Raw genomic sequence first — 17635 nt, forward strand, 5'->3', positions numbered from 1 at the left:
CCTGCGTGAATGAGTTGGCACATGATAGGTTTTTGTTTAAAAGGCCTGCGGTAAGCTCAGACAAGTGAAGAACAGTAAATAAACACAAATCCAAAAAATTAAAAAAAAAGAATAAAAAGTTTTTTAAAAATTAGGATAAGTTAATTTTAAGTTTAAGTGTTACACTATGTGTAAGGAACAGTATTAAATATGTTACCGTCCAACTCTCTCCACCTCCCTTTCTCCTCATCCGCACACACCACTGTTAGCCACTATCGTCTGTCTTGAAGGTAAGGACTCATAATAAAACCACATTTTATATCATATCACAGTAATCATTTATCATATAATTTTGTGTGTGTGTGTACATTATGCCTATGCAATATAGCAATTAAAATTGATTTGGGTGTTTTTAGAGGGCCAAATTGAATTGAGATACGAGCAAATTTAGTTACAAGCTCGGTCCAAGAAAGAATTATACTCGTATCTGAAGGTATTACTATATATATTATATGTGTGTGTGTGTGTGAGTGACTACAAAACACAAATGTTACAGCTGAAACAACAATACATCTGCTCTGTAAGAAAATTTTTTTTCTGTCATTGCATTATCTTTACAGTTAAGTACGGCAATTTAAATAGACTATATGATTGATAAGATGCGTGACTTTGAAAGGTTGGACTAAATTGAAAATTGTGAATTGACAAATGTAACTTAAAACATCATTATATTTTACATGAATTACTAATATGTGTGGTATATGTTTCAAAATAAAGAACGAATGAAAAACACTAAAAATACATTATGATTTTAAGAGCAGAAGTGTTGAGACTATGTACAGAACCCTGGTTTGTTTCTCTAAATTAAAAAATATTTCAAATAAACTATCATGCATCTTTAACATTATCTATACAATTTACAGTCTGACTCTGGTGATAAATTAATATCATCAAGCCCTCTGACGTCCCAAAACTTTGCTAGTAATAGCTGTGCATGGCCCAGTGCCTTCAGCGTTTACCATTGGTGTAAAATAAATGCTTCCAGCTTCTATGGGAACAACTTTTTTGTAAATTTCATTTACTGTCTGATTACATGAGTGATTCTAAGAAATCATGAAGTATCGTCAATTTCAATTGCCAACATTTAAGGTGATATAGGTAAATAAACATTTCTCCGGCATCATGACCTGTAAGTTTGCAAAACACACAGCTAAACCTTAGTGAATTTGTTTTTAATTGGAAATATGCCATTACTATTTCGTAATTCAGGAGAAAACGTTTACTTTATTTGAACTGTTCTTTGCTGGTTAGAAGGGACACACAGGCTGATAATAATTGTTTTTGTTTGTATGGTGTTTTTACGTTGCATGGAACCAGTGGTTATTCAGCAACGGGTCCAACAGCTTTCCATGACTTCCGAACCACGTCGAGAGTGAACTTCTATCACCAGAAATACACATCTCTCACACCTCAATAGAATACCCGAGAATTGAACTCGCAGCCACCGAGGTGGCAGGCCAAGACCATACCAATCATACCACTGAGGCGTTGGCTGCTGATAATGAAGGTGGTTTGTTCAATGCATTTTCTGGAAGTGTGTCAGACAGCGGTGGACATTAGCTAATGTGTCACAACCTGATAGTAACCTCTGAGAATTTGTTACTTATCATTTCAATTAACATAGCCCAGCAATTTTTTCGGATTCAACAGTTCAGTTACCTTGGCCAACTCATTCAATAATCGACCTATACAGTTCTTTCAACCTCATTAGTCAGGCAGTCCCCGGGTTACATCAGGTTTGGGTTAAGTCGTTCCAAACTTAAGGCGCTTGCTTCACGGCCCTGTTAACCTGCTGCACAGTGCTGTAACCCGAACTTACAGAGCCGTTGCTATTTATTCCCTTTATAATTATGATGATTCAGGTCCAGGCGATTTTCGGCTTACAGCATCCTCCTAGGGACGGAACCCCCACCATAACCCGGGGACTGTCTGTATTCAATTCTTCTTCTTTCAACCTTATTAATCCCATTGTATAGCAAGGTTGGCCGCTCGAGTCAACTTTCCCCCATGATGCCAGGATCCTCAGGCATGAGCAGTTGATGCCAGTTGTTGCCTTCATTCAAGAATGGTCTATTGTAGACCCTTTTGGTTCCTCTGTTTACAGTTTGAGGAAAAACTCAACAACTTGTGAGGTATGCAGATCACAATGATGATTTTCATAGCTCATTCTTGGCCCCAGGGGTTGGTACCCCTAACTTTCTTTCCTGATGGTATAGGTTCCTCGTCCTATGTTCAGAAAAGATTTTTTCTGACAGTCTTTCAAGAAGACTCCATCAAACCTCTACATGCTTCATCAACCCGGACGGAGACAGACAATTGTCGGTTTTGAGCTAAAGGCTTTTCTAAAATGGCCAAGGAAGCCATCCTTAAATCTAGAAGGGATTAGAATTTGTGTATCAGTAACTGATTAATTTTTGATTTTCTGTAAAAGAAAACTATTTAGATGGCTTTGTCTGTCCATCTGCACTTGTTCTGTCTGTTCTCAGATCTTAAAAACTACTGAGGCTAGAGGGGTGCAAATTGGTGTTGATTATCCAACCTCCAATCATCCAAAAATACCTAATTGCAGCCCTTTAGCCTCAGTAGTTGTATTTGATTTAGGGTACAGATTAGCCATGAGTCGTGGTTCTGGCACCGCTAAATTTGCCAGCCGCTGACGCATCTTCACTTGACTGCATCTGGGGAGGAACTGAGCCCTGTCCAGTCGTGACAGTCATTCAGCATTAGGTATGTGTTGTACAGAACACTTTATTGTGTCGAAGTAACTTTTGAGCATTTTTTACTTCTTTTATCATGGTGTTTGTCCAGAGTGATATCCAGCACCTGTTCCACTATAGATCCTGTTTGAAGTTCTACAGTGAACCCCCACTTTTATACACTTCACTTTGTTGTAGATTTTTGTGGTACATATCTTAAAATTTTTTGCAAGAACTTTCACCAATTCACAAATATTTCCATGGACCATACCTCTAAAATTATAACTAATTCTTTTTTTTTTTTGATAGAGCAACATTGTATTCACTAATTACTGTATTCACTAATTACTGTATTTTTCCATTAAAGGATATGTATACTGAGAGAGAGAGAGAGAGAGAGAGAGAGAGAGAGAGTAGAGAGAGAAAACTGAGGTGCTTACTGTACATCAAAGTCTATGCACAGTATAAATGGATTGCTGTTGTTTCATTAAAGGATATATATACTGAGAGAAAGAGTTAGAGCGCACAAAGTTACATTAGGCAAAAGAAAATGCATGCATCTGAATTATGGGGGACTCTTAAGATTAACAGTTATAGGCAAGTACGTAATGTTGTGAGATGACTTTGCAATAATATTGGGTGTTTTACCATAACTATTGAGCATTTATTAAAAGTTGCATTAAAGGTGTCAAGTTGTTAAACCCTGCCGATTCTCAGTGATGGCTTCTATAAGTATAAACAAAATACATTTGTACATCCTCCATGCAATGGAATCTTAAGGAAGAATACCAGTAAATGAAAGGTGCAGATTATAGCTGAGGCTAAATAAAACGAATAACAGGCAAGCTAAAGGGCTGTCCGGAACTTGCAAAATCACACTTACTACTTTTACAGTTCAGTACAAATGTGCACATTTTAAACCCAGCTTTGTTAATTTACAAGAAAGAGTATCTCCAAATTAGCTTAGGGTAAATTTTCTTGAAGTAGAGCCTTTGGGAAATGGAATAACAGTCGTAAGAGAAGGGCTATACATTATTTATGAAATATGAAGTAGAATAGACTTAGCACTAGGTAACTGTTTGGTGTTTAATAGCTCTGCACCTAACATGAGCAGTTTTTTTTACTCACAGCTGTGTTTGTAGAGTGATCTCTTAGAAACCAACCAAACTAGGCAGTGTGCCAGAATGTTACTGGCTTAACCTTTTCTACAAAGGTGATCTTGGAAGTGTTCCCTTTATGCTGGTTCTCGGATGCATCTGAGTCTTCTCCAAGTTTGAAGCTACTTAAAGCTAGGTTAGGACTTGCTCACCATATCTTTTTTTTTGCACCTTCCTATGTTCAACTTGCAAGTTTCGAGTTCTTGGACCAAGGAAGCGAAGTCTCCTCCGTAGGTAAGGAAATTTGGCCTAATTGTGAGCCAAAAGTACCTTTGATCTTGGTACGTATTTAGTCCTAGCAATACAGCTCGTTTACTGCAAGTGTAATACAGGCAGTCCCCGGTTATCGGTGATCCAGTTTTATGGCACTTGTCTAGCAACGACAATAACTGAATTTTCAGCACCAATACATGGCAATCCCTGCTTATCAGCGCCAATCCTCGGTTAGCAGCACTGATCTCCGGTTAACAGCGGAATTGGGCATTTGCAAAGCTATATAGGATCCTTCACATGAATGGAAAAATTTAGGTGAATTTGAAATATCATAGGTACGTACTAGACAACACGATAATACTAGATGTGCTACTAGTTACTCTTGCAAGCAGCACTCATCAAATCTGGACTCTCAAGAGATTTCTCTCACAGACCTATCTCTCTTGATCACTTAACAATACTAAATTAAAGGCATTAAGATACTGCACTTTGTCTACCTTGCTGAAACCAGTGTAAAAAGCTTAGATGAAAGGACTGGTTTGTATTATATGTATGAAGCAGAACAGTTGTTAAATATTTTCAATTACATTTTCTGTGGCAAGGTCAATAATATTCAATCATAACAGCAACAATTTTTATCTTTTTTAGCACAAAATGCTCTTTTTACAACTGCATGAATAAGAATATGACTAAATTTGATGGAAGGTGCTGAAATTCCCCTTTATACGAATAAATAAAACCTGCAGCACATCACCTTATGTTATACATTTGTGCATGATGATAACAAAATATGTCATACATACAATGTCCTATAATATGTACATAACTATTTGTACATGTGTTACTATTTCAAGAATTCATTTAAAATATAATTTTAAATAATCTGTGCTTCTGTGTAGGATGCAAAACCAAATGCCAGCTTGGTGAGTCAAAAGATCCTAGAAACATAGACCCAAATTTCATAATGTAATTGAATGCTGCTTCCTGAGCAGTATATTTATACACTTCTTAAATTTTAAAATACGCTACCAATCATGCTCAAATAGAGTATACTGTAGAATTCACTGGATCTGAAAGAAAATGCTGCATAAACTAAAGTAACTTTTACCAGGCGTTCCCTGTAACTATATCTTACGAGATGCTGAGCATTGCTCGGTAAGACTACCAGTAACTACGATCACAACTCACAATATGGTAAAAAAATTGTTTAGCATCACGGGCTTTTATTATCAGTCGGCTGTAAAATGTTCTATGTACAATAACTACAGCCTAACCAAACAAGAAATTATAAGTAATAACAATAGAATCTTATTCAGCCTAAGAGTATGTAGAAAATGGACTGATGCTGTTAGCTTACAGAAGAGAAAGAATTTTAACAATATACATGATACTCAAATCAGAGCAAGTATATACAAAATTATCACTGTTTTATTATGTCTGCATGTTTCATATACATTTCAATAGTTCCATTTTGTTTAATTTGCTGTAAGATGGTTTAACCATCCATATAAGAAACATTTAAAATGCCAAACATTAAAAAATAAATAACTTCGGTATAATACAAATTACAGTCTGTAACAAGAACTGTCTGTCATGAGCTCACACATATCGAGGAAGGAAAAGCCCAAACTTTGATTCGATGCCTTTGAATATTGGTACTGCAACCTTATAACCACCAACATGATCTGGATTGGTGGAACGCAAATCTGAGGCAGTGGCAGGAAGTTGAGCTTCAGAGCCAGTTGGCCGACTGATGACAAAGGGAGAAAACATTACAGTAGTTTTATAACCAAGCAAAGCACGTACAATTCACAATATGAAAAGTAAAAAGTTTTTATTAAATTTTCTTTAAATATAAACCATTGCCTTATTAACCTATTACTGGGTTCTAATGTCCACTGGACCAAGAGCATGAAAATTTACTCTACTCTGAGGTAAAGTGTCTCTTATCTCAACCACTTTCTCAGTTGGAAGCTTTCTATTTCAAATGTGCCAAATTAATTTTGGCATTAAGTATTTAGCTTCATGTGAGAAGTATTGATGGGAAAAAAAATAAAAAAAGAGAGAAAAGTTGGAAATATTGAAAAAAAAGAGGAGAAAATTTGGAAGTATTAATGAAAAAATAAGGAGGAGAAAATTTGGACTTTCTTGAATTAAGGCATCATCTGTAAAGGGGTTTGTCAACATGCCTACAAAGATTACAAAAAAAATATCCAAATGAAAGCAACCAGTATGACCATACACAAAATGACAACTACCGGAGTAGCAGGTCCCAGTCTCTATTCATTTCTGCTGGGTGGTTGTCCGGTAACAGCCGTCATGGGGAGGTTGAGGAGTATCATGATCCACCCACGCTATCCCATCCTGATGAATGGTGTCTGGGACAATAGTGAGATGTGTGGGACCCTGCTCTACTGCGGCTACCCTTGGAGTAGTGCTGTTCCCAGGACCTGTCTCCTGAACACAAGTGGCAATGTTTCTACAACTTTCCATCAGCCTTCTGTCTTGGTTAGCAGTGCAGAGAGGGGTGCCGCTCTGCTCTGCCCTGCTCCTTTCTTGAGGAGAGGCACCTCCACAACCTGGTTTCAGAGTGAGATAGGGAACTCCCCCTGGCAAAGTAGTAATGGGCTGAACCACTCCTGCAATGACGCTGGTGTTCTCTTCCGATCTGATGGAGTAGCGGGACCCGCTACTCCTTCTCATGCAGCTCATTCACAGAGAACTTCGTCTGCTGGATGCCTGCCCTGGGAGGTGTCTCTCACACCGCACTGAAGGAGGTCTGGAGGAGAGGTGACGGTTCAGGGGGATCTCTGTCTTGCCCTCCTATGTGAATGGTGGTTCCCCTCTTCCACCCTCTGGTATTTGATCGGCTGGGAAGGGCTGTAGGGTGACTTTGGCCTGCCATTTTTCCTGTACCTACACTCAACTCCCCCCAACTCTTGTCGTGCTGCTGTCCTGTACCTCCTCCCTCAGGAACTACAAAAGAGCTGGCAAAACTTGTTCAAGGTTTCTTTTTACCTGAGGCCTTAGCAGGTGGAAAACTAGCCTTACTGGGAGTTATGAGTAGTAGTTTGCAGCAGCACCAATGATGGGGGAGGAATGGAGAAGGTTCTCTAGAGATATGGGTGGTTTTCTTCCTGTCATCTTTCTTATTTCCGCCCCCCCTCTGAGGTGACAGCCATATTGTGCACTCTCTGCACATCCCATCATGGCCACATTCCTGACCCCTTTTGGCAACATGAATTATGTGCTGCGGAACCTATCCTAGCCTGCACAGCGATACACTTGGGGCTTTCCGTTCTCTTCCATCACTGCAGGAAGAGAGAGAGAAAGAACACACAAACTCTAGGATATCAGGAAATGACAAACGTGTGATCACATGGACACAGAAATACTTCTTTCAACCCAGGAAAAGATCTAAAAAAAACTTCCAGCTATGTTATTAGTCTATGCACTATTCTCTTTGATCCAAGAGGAGGACTCACGTGGGTCAAGTTTTAGTATACCACTCTGTCCTGCATCAAGGGATGAAAACCAATGCACATCACATTGAAAACATTGATACAGTCATACCCCTACATACAAAAGTCCCTTCGTACGAAAAATCCAGGTTACGAAGGCAAAGACGATGATTTTTTTGCTTCTGTTTATGAAAATAATTCAGGTTGCAAAAGGGTGTACTATAAAGTCTGAGATTCGCCCAGGCCGCCGAGAACAATTTTAAAACTCACGTGACGCCAACTCAGTAGACTCGCCACCATCCTCCCGCTCTCCCATTGGTTCCTGATGCTAGTTACTGCCATAAGATCCTGCTCTCCTATTGGTCAGCATCTATCTCATCATGCATATACGTAAGGGAGTTCCTCGACCATCTCGTTTCAGCAGCGTTATCATATGCACATGGAATTCATTTCTTCAAGTAGATTTCGTTCATTAACGTTAATTCGTGTTAGTGATTTCGCATTCGTTGTACTGTAAGTTACTTTATCGTGTTGTGTGTGAACTTAATTACTTGTGTTATTAGCCATGGGTCCAAGAATGTTGCTGAAGTTCACGGAAAGAAGAGGATGCTTTCTATGGAGATGAAGTTGGAGATAATCAAGAAGTGTTAATGTTTTCTGCCATTTGTTAATGTCTTTCGTAAAGTTTAATGTTAATGTTTTCTGCCATTTTTTTATGTGTTTTGTAAAGTTAAGTGTTCATGTTTTCTGCCATTTGTCCTTCTCCTCTGTCGCCACTTTCGGACATCGCCTCACTCGAAAGGTGAGGTTCCACATTTTACTACATATGTACGTACAGTATTTCTTGTACCCTGTGCACTAATATGCTTTATTTACAGGTACAGTAAGAGTTAAGTTAGGTATTGAATGGTCCAAATTGTTGTATTTCATTGTTTATTGGTCAATTTAGCTTTATTATAAAATTTACTGTGGTGTTTTTGTACGGCTTGGAATGAATTAGGCAATTTACATGTAAAACATAGTTCTGGATATGAAAAAATCAGGTTACGATGGCCGCTTCAGAATGGATTAATTTCGTAAGCTGAGGCACTACTGTATATAATTACATATATGAAGGTGAAAACGAAGTGTGGCAAATACAGCCAATTGCTAGGTACTGGGAGTACGTATTCTCAATCACAGAGACGAATTGGAAAATGTGCGAATTCTAGAACAGCTGCGAACACAATGGAAGAAGGTGGGTCAATCCAAGTCACACCACATTAGGAATTGTTTTCCATAGACCATTCAGTAACAGCCAAAGTTTGTATATGTCAGAACAAAGAAATTTTGTGAGTCCTAACAGAGTCATTCATGTATTTTTTACAATTTTATTCAAGACTTAATGACTTTTATCAATTCAAGACAAATTTATGGAGCAAAAGAGATAACTGAAACACGTATGCTAAACACTGGTAGTATGAACTGTATGTATACTTCTAAGAGATCTTAACAAACCTAAGGAATAACTCAAATCAGTAGTACTATTTCCCATTGATGTATACATAGGCTGTCAGTTAAAAAATGTTTATATCAATCACAATTTAAAAAATTATGCAGTCAAGTCATTTGGCATATGTACAATAGTTTCATACTTTTTAAAGGATGCTTGTGTAATATACATTATTTATTAAAAATCAGAAATATTACATCAGCTAAGCGAAGACTGCTACATTAGGATAAATGCGATAGCAGTTCAGTTATAGTTGAAGCTCTGAATCAGAAAGTCAGGTTAGATAATATCCTGCACCCCTCCTTCTCTGATTGTTCGCATGCTTTCACCAACATTTCTAACTGGTAATTAGTTTTTATATCATTATGGCCCATGTATTTAAGTAGTAACCCAAAAGGAAATATTTATTATTTAAGTTATTTTTGCATGTTCTTTTATATTCCAGTGTCTTCCATATAAATGAGTGCTTTTGTAAGAATTCAGTCAACTTTACATTCAAATACAAAGGGAATTAAGCCAATCAGCAGCCAATATAATGGGCAGTGTTACCAAAACAATTTGTTAATGAAGACACTTTTCCAATGACAAATCAGCTGGCACTGACTATAGTAAAATCAAGAATTTATGGTGGAATCCTCTTGACTTACATAAACCTGTGAAATCTCATAAAAAATTCAATTATTTTGGCAGTATGTTTACATACAAAAGAAAAAGTATACTCACATGCCACCAAAATCAACATAGAAGAGTCTTTGAAGGATTTCGTAGGTCAATAATGTGACACCAAACTGAGGAGATGATCTGAATACACGAGCTGCAAAATAAAGAGTAATCTATGCAAACATTTTTAAAATTATAAAAGCTTTTCATATATGGTAGACACAGTTTAAATTATTATATACTTCAGCTGTACAGAAGTTACATAATTCCCCATCTTGTTCATAACAATGTAATTTAAGATTATGAAAAATTACTGCCATTTCTTTCAAAACATGTATAATCTAATAAGTGCTGTAGAAATGTGAAAATTCTGTGTAAGAACACCATAAGTCTGTACTTTCTATCATTTAGGATGCTCTATATTGAAACCGTCATTTTTACTATGGGAAACAAATTTAAGCAATAACTTTTAGTATGAAAAACAAATTGATTATTAACTGAAAAATGAAAATAATATGGAAATCAAATGAAGAATTTATAAAAGTATGGAACCATTTAAAAGAATCTGTTGAAACTGGCTTTTAAGACTGACCATGGGTTGCCTAAAAAAAAGAAATCTAAATTTCCAATAATTACTGCAAACAAATGGCCCTGTAAACATATGAAGACATACAAATGAATTCTCCAGAATGGAAAACTAGCCAGGAAGTGATACAGAAATTTAAGATTACCACAAGAGGCACATGTTACTGACTAATGTGAATTTTCCCAATAAACTATCAAAAGAAATTTGGGGAAAATCCTAAATTATGAGATTAGTTACTGTAAGACATCTTCTGCTGTGGAAAATGTTGACCTAGATCTAAATTTGAAAACATTTTCATCTAGTATCCATGATTAATTATAGGCCAATTTAGAAACGAATGATTTTGGACATTAACTCAAAAAATAATATACATTTAAGGACACTTGATGACATCAGCAACTACCATTATCAACTGAAATTAGAGAGCTAAATAGGACACACAAAAAATCAGGACAAAACAGACACGAAAATAAGTGTGAAAATTAATCCCAGGAGAGCATCAATACTGCATAAGAGAGTTTTATCAAAGAAAACCATAAACTTTCAAACATTAAGGGGTTAAAACAAAAAGGGTAAAACTTAGGGAAACAAAAAAATATGGATTGCAAAATTGATTACACAAAACTCAATTCAAAAAGAGAGGAATGAGAAAGAGATGAATAACGACAACAGAATATTAGGGATTACATATCAAAGATATGCATATTATAAAAATAAAAATATATATATATACAACTGGGCCACTCTACATGACTCAGGCTTTAGTACAAATACGCAATGGAACTAATGATGTAAATAGGCAACATACAGTGAGAATGTATCAATGCCAACTTATAAAAGGTAGCATCCAAAAACTGATGACACGACAAGTGCAGATTCATGTATGAACTGAATACTATACAGGAAAAGTATTCAATGAGAAGGAAATAACTGATTATGACTTTGTTGTATCTACAAGACATTTGTATTTATACTGGTGGTAGTATATTTTTGTAGGAGGTATTTTATATTTCAGTTTTTATTCTTTGCTGCAATGTATGTCAAAACCAAAATTTTTTATTCAATCCTTGCCTTAATAGCAAACCAGGAGGGTAAAGGGACCTCATTCTAATACTCAAGATACAGGTTCGAATCCTACAATGAATGACAGAATTAATTCATTTTCTTCCCTTTGGATCTCTGGCTTGGCAGTGGTGAGCATACCCAAAAAACAAGAAGAGGTCATTATGATTATTAAGTACAGTTACAAACATATCTGCTAAAAAGAGACCACTAAACTCTGTATATACTTATTATGGTAGGATTAAATTTGTTCAGAATTAAGAATCATTACAGCAAGGAATTTTCTTATCACAATATGTTGCATCTCTGTAGAGCCTGATAAATCTACAGCTTACTTCATTACTTTGTCCTTATGCACTCCTTAATATTTACAGCCCATATACTTAGCATGTCAGATCCTTATGGGCAAAAATGCAAAGATTTTTTTTATGTCTAGTACAATTCTTATGAATTTGCAGCACTACAACATTCCACCACCTTACACCTGACAAACTAACTTCCACAAAAAGCCTTCAAAGATACAAATTGGATGGGCTTTGCCAGAAGGCCTCCAACCTATGGGTCTTCCCACTCTACAGGGTAAAGCCTGACCACTATCAACATCCAAAGTTAGTGGATATCACCTCCACCCTGCATACTGCAAGAATTTTCTCCATGTTCACCCTCATAAAGGGCTACTTTCAAGTACCAATCAATCAAAAGGACATTTGCAAGACTGTGATCATCGTGCCCTTTGGTACCTACACATTTAACTACCCTCAGACTCTTTTGCCATTTCCAAATGCTATGGACTACATCCTAGCACTGAAGCACAAAAGATCTACACCACTTCAACATCTATGATTTCAGTACAAAGGATCTCAACTTCCTCAGTACCAAGAATATAAGCCACTCCATTCCTCACGATTCAAGCACTTGTTACTAAAGGTAGAAGCAGCTCCAATATAGAGGATATGAACCAATCCAGTACAGAAACTAATACTACAGCCTCTCTAATAGCAAGGATTAGAGCTGCTTGAGGAACAGTAATCAAAGCCATAACAGCGCTCAAGACTTGGAGCCACCTTGGCTTTCAGAATGCAAGCCACTTCAGAAAAGCTTAGTAACCAGCAGAACAGAGGAGGTACCATCCAAAAACTGATGACATGACAAGCACAGATTCATGTATGAACTGAATATACAGGAAATTATTCACTGAGAAGAAAACAGCTCTGATAATGACTTTTTCCATGCACCTATATGTATTTATGCTGGTGGTAATAGTATATTTTTGTAGATCTTTATATATTTCAGTTTTTATTCTTTGCTGCAATGTATGTCAAAATTAAAACTTTTAAATCAACCCTTCCCTTAATAGATAACCAGTAGAGTAACATGACCTCATTCTAATACTCCAGATGCAGGTTTGAATCCTGCAATGAATGAAGAATTAATTCATATTCTTCCCTTTGGATCTCTGGCTTACACCTGGTTTTTTTAATGGTTTTATTACAAAAAGTGCATTTAATCAAGAAACTGATATGAAAATACAGTAATTTGTGGATATTTCTCAGAAAAATACCGGGAATACACGAACCGCCCGTGAGTAATGGGTATATATGGTCCATAGAGAAATCCATGAATACATATGAGTCCGCAAATCTCGAGAACGCAAGCACAGGGGAATCCACTGTACAGGCAGACCCTGGGTTACATCAGGTTTGGGTTAAGTCATTCTGGACTTAAGGCGCTTGATTCAAGATGCTGTTAACCTACTTTATGGCACTGTAACCTGGACTTATAGAGCTGTTGCTATTTATTCCCATTATAACAGCCTATAAATGAATTTTTTTTATAAACGTCTGATATGACATTTGAGTTAGCTTTAGTAATATGTACCTGAATTTATCTTATATACCCTAGGTCAGCAGGAGATGAATTAGACTTAGTATGTCTATTCTATCTTCATAGCATAGCACATTAGCACACTTCACTTATTTCCCTCTTGTATAAAGGCTTTTAGCAAAGACAGTATCACAAGAATCAGTGCATGGAAATCAGGAAGTTAAGAATGCACTGCAGCAAATAAAATATATATTTCTGGTACAACAGACCAGAAAATTCTGAATTTATAAATGCTTGAAATCACCTTAGCAAGTATAAATACAGTATGCAATTAACAAAAAATCTACATTCATCTAGTAAGTATCAGCTATCTCAGAACTTGGTACTTAGGTAAATATGTTTGAAGATTTTTATTTTTATCAAACATGTTTACTCAAGTACAAAGTTATGAGACCACTGATACTTACTAGACAAACATAGTTTTTTCATTACTGTAATTGCATAATTCACAAGTTAAATACACACCATATTCAATGTGCAATTATCTTCAAAAACACTTACTCCACCATTTCTTTCAGTAGTTTCTGGAGAAAGACTTGAGAATATTTTATGTATTGTTTTTAACACTTGAAAGCACATTATTCCAATTTTAATCTTATTCACATTCTTTAGAAACTGCCATCTTCAGGTGTGCAATCTGTATTCTCATTTTATGGTATGATACTAAGTATAGTACCAAAATGTACGCAAGATATTAGTGCTTTGCATTTCTTGGCATACCACTAGAAGTTGTGGTTTTCACCTTTAGTTTGTCATTGGATATTCACAAAAAACTTACATCCAAACATGACTCCAAAACTAATCATTCATGAATAAACTATTGGCACTTCAACACAGAAACCTAATGCTATAATGTAGGGCCTCATTAATAATTGTCTGGCATAACAAACCCCAGTGGTAAATACATAGTGGTAATATAAAAAAATATACAACCATGGAAACAAACATGTGATACACATATTACATTATCAAAATGAAATTAAGGTGACTCCATACATACTTTTGTCAGAGGAAGTGCTCCAGACAAAAAGTTATGCTTATCATTAAACCAAGTCAAGGAGGGATCAGGGATATGGGGAGGTCTTCCCTGTTATAAAGTATCATTCATTAGTTGTTAATGGTTCAGCAATTGGTATCTCAACTTCAGCCAGTGACAAGGCATTTATAAAGTAACAGGTAATTTCTTCACAAGAGAACATCATTTTCCCTGTAGTACTTATTATATCAGAAACTTTTTAGCCTTGAACTGCACACACACACACATATACAAACATCCAATCAACATAAAAGCCAACTGGCACAAAGCTTCATATAAGTAAAATCAACTACTTGGCAAAGCAGCTCAATCTATACTAAGATGTTATAAGTGGCTATAGTGGCAAAAGTTGCTTCTGTTGTCAGGTTATATTAACTACCACATTCAACGTTCAAATTTATTACAGAAAAAGAACTATGTGAAAATCCAGTAGAGTCCTTGTCTTTAGCAATTAGATTTCAAACCTCCATTCAAAATTTAACTTCAACTATCCTTGATTTGGTAATATTCACATATCAATTAAGATGCATCAGGAGAAAATAGTGATCTCTAAACACTAAATATAAAGTTGTTTCCACAAATACTTTACAATCCTCCTTAATCCTTTCCAACTAAAAGAAATAAAACACACACACACACACACTAAATAGTCTAGTTTCCAGCTAACATCTACAAAATCCAAGGTTTACATAAATATTTCATAATACAGGCAGTCCCCGGTTGTTGGCGGGGGTTCTGTTCTCGGCAGGGGTTCTGTTCTCAGCGGGGTGCTGATAAGTGAAAACCGCCATTAACTGAAACTCAGCGATTTATTGCACCAAGTTTCAGTTAATGGTGCCTCTGTTAGGTATGCTATAGCACCATAACTCTATTATTAGATCCTTACAGCACTGATAACCGAAACTCGGCCTGTTGTGGCGCCATAAATCGCCGATTTTGTGGCACTAGACAAGCACCATAAAACCGGATCGCCATTAACTGAGTCCACCGATAACCGGGAAAAACCTTCATCAGCAGGAAAGTTAAATCTGAAAAGAACCTTCCACTTGGACAGCAATCAGTGCTGCAAGATATTCTAACATATCTCGAAGACTGACACTGAAATAAAAGATATTTCCACTGAACTAACAATAGTAGTTACTCATACCCTAATTATGTAGGTAGAGTTGCTAAATTCAGCAAGACAGCATATAAAAATCTAAATACACATTATACATGGATTGGAATACCAAAATTATATTTCAAAGGGAAGACTTAAAATGCTGTAATCTACATCTTCCTCATCTTACATTAAGCTTACAGAGATGTGGATGTTTCATACAAATTATTATTCTAACAGAATAGTTATGATCTCCAATGGTAAAATAAGACACAAAATATAATTTTTATACAAGGAGTCCCCAGTTATTGGCATGGGTTCTGTTCTCAGCAGGGTGCTGATAAGCGAAAAACACCATTAACTGACACTTGGTGGTAACCGTTTAATGGCAGCTCTTTTAGGTACATTATAAAATTTGCAAAAGAGCTACAGAACAAGAGATGATCATGTAGTGGGACACAAGGGAATCCATGAGGTTCCCAAGAGTATGCTTCAGGTTTTCATGGGTGAGGTCAATAAAACCAAAAAATAATTATCCTTGTCAACGATATGAAATGTTATTTTAGTATTGATCCCAGTAGTATCTCACATTCAATATCATATCACAATATTAGTAAAAGCCTGTGTTATTCAAATGACTACATTCATCACTATTTTTGTGTAATTTATTCCTCATGAAGCAAAGATATACATAAAGTTTTACAGTTATACTTTATAAGTTACATAGTTTATTAGAATAAGTTGATTCTACTTATGAAAACTTAGTATTATAGAGCAACAACAACAGAAAAATAACACTATTAAAAATAAAAGAAAAATGAAGCATCCACTTATAAGAATGAAGGATTAAGAGATGCTGCCCTGCAATGGTGCATCTCCCTTGTGTCTGGCGGGAGTGTGCATCACATGTTTACCTGAGACAAGGTTTCAAAGGAATGGGTGAGAGGACTGATGCTCAAGTTGTACATAAATATAGGTCAATGCAACATATGCGAACGATGAAGTAGTAAGGGATACCTGGGATGGGGTATGGAAAGCTTTTTTGAGACAGAACAAAAAAAAAGGAAGGGCAATGTGAATTTAGACAAGGGAGATGGTTGTGGGTGGAACAAGAGCTATTATGAAACAACAATGTGAAAGCTTGAAGACACTTGAAAAGGTTACATGATAGAATTTATGATAAATTTACAGATAGGCAATATGGAGGCTTCTTTAAACTGGTTTGCTGTAATAGTGGGTCTGCTATGTATTCTTGGCATTTAAATTTGTTTTACAACAGAGTACATATTACGTATATGGGGATAAGAAAAAGTCGCATGGATGGAGTGTGAGGTGACATGTTTGTTGAGAGAGAGAGAGAGAGAGAGAGAGAGAGAGAGAGAGAGAGAGAGAGAGAGAGAGAGAGAGAGAGAGAGAGAGAGAGAGAGAGAGAGAGAGAGAGAGATTTTTTAAACAATTTACACTGAAACCAATTGGTTTAGAGGCACCAATAAATTTTACGCAGGATTCATCTGTTCTCGTATGAAAGCTGGATGATGAAATAAAGTTAAAAATTCAGATTGTATGTGATAATTGCTTACAAATACCACAACGTAACAACACAGCTATTGTAACAAAACAGTACAGGGAGAAAGAAGTCACTGTATTTTTCACTAAAAAACTGACATACGAGAACAAGAAAAACTCCGACAATAGGAAGCCTCCTGCAGAAAACTTACTGAAGCCCCTGTCAAGCTACAAATGAATTACTGACATGAGTTAAAATGCACTTTATGATTGCACATACTTCATATGAATACATCATTTCATATTCCTATGTTCTTCCTAATTTGTCCTGAGCATCTAAGACCTGATTCTTTTACTTACTAAGTTGAGTTTTAATATGTACTGCAACTTTATCATTTCAGCCACCAATCAGATCTCTGAACATGAGGCTTCAATCTAGAATGATGTTTACATTATCATCCAAGCCTTTTATGATGAACATTTTCAATGTTTTTTATATTTTGTCATTTTCATCAATAGTAGTCTTGATATAGATTTTAATCATCTTGTTCTTACCATTTTGCAGGACATATCTCTAGAAAAGTCAATAATTACATGATTTTTTTGGCCTGCCACATGCACTCATCTGGAATGTCTCCAATTTCTGTCATGTGTTTGGCTTTGCTCTGGGAGTGCATCTGTGGGCTCACCACTAACGTGGTCTTCATCTCCACATGTGTCTACTTCTCTGATGGGCTCTGATTT

At 36.3% G+C, this 17635-nt stretch overlaps 1 protein-coding gene across 1 annotated transcript in view; it reads right to left on the bottom strand.

Moving 5' to 3' along the window:
* Nucleotides 1-4725: 4725 nt before the first annotated feature.
* Nucleotides 4726-17635, bottom strand: part of LOC135224253 (calcium-binding mitochondrial carrier protein Aralar1-like) — a 273099-nt gene continuing 260189 nt past the window's right edge. Inside the window, 2 exon segments of the mRNA XM_064263106.1 lie at nt 4726-5855; nt 9782-9872. Coding sequence (XP_064119176.1) covers nt 5705-5855; nt 9782-9872 — 242 coding nt within the window. The 3' untranslated portion in view covers nt 4726-5704.

The sequence above is a fragment of the Macrobrachium nipponense genome, chromosome 20, assembly GCF_015104395.2.
Source record: "Macrobrachium nipponense isolate FS-2020 chromosome 20, ASM1510439v2, whole genome shotgun sequence".
In the NCBI taxonomy this organism is placed as follows: Eukaryota; Metazoa; Arthropoda; class Malacostraca; order Decapoda; family Palaemonidae; genus Macrobrachium; species Macrobrachium nipponense.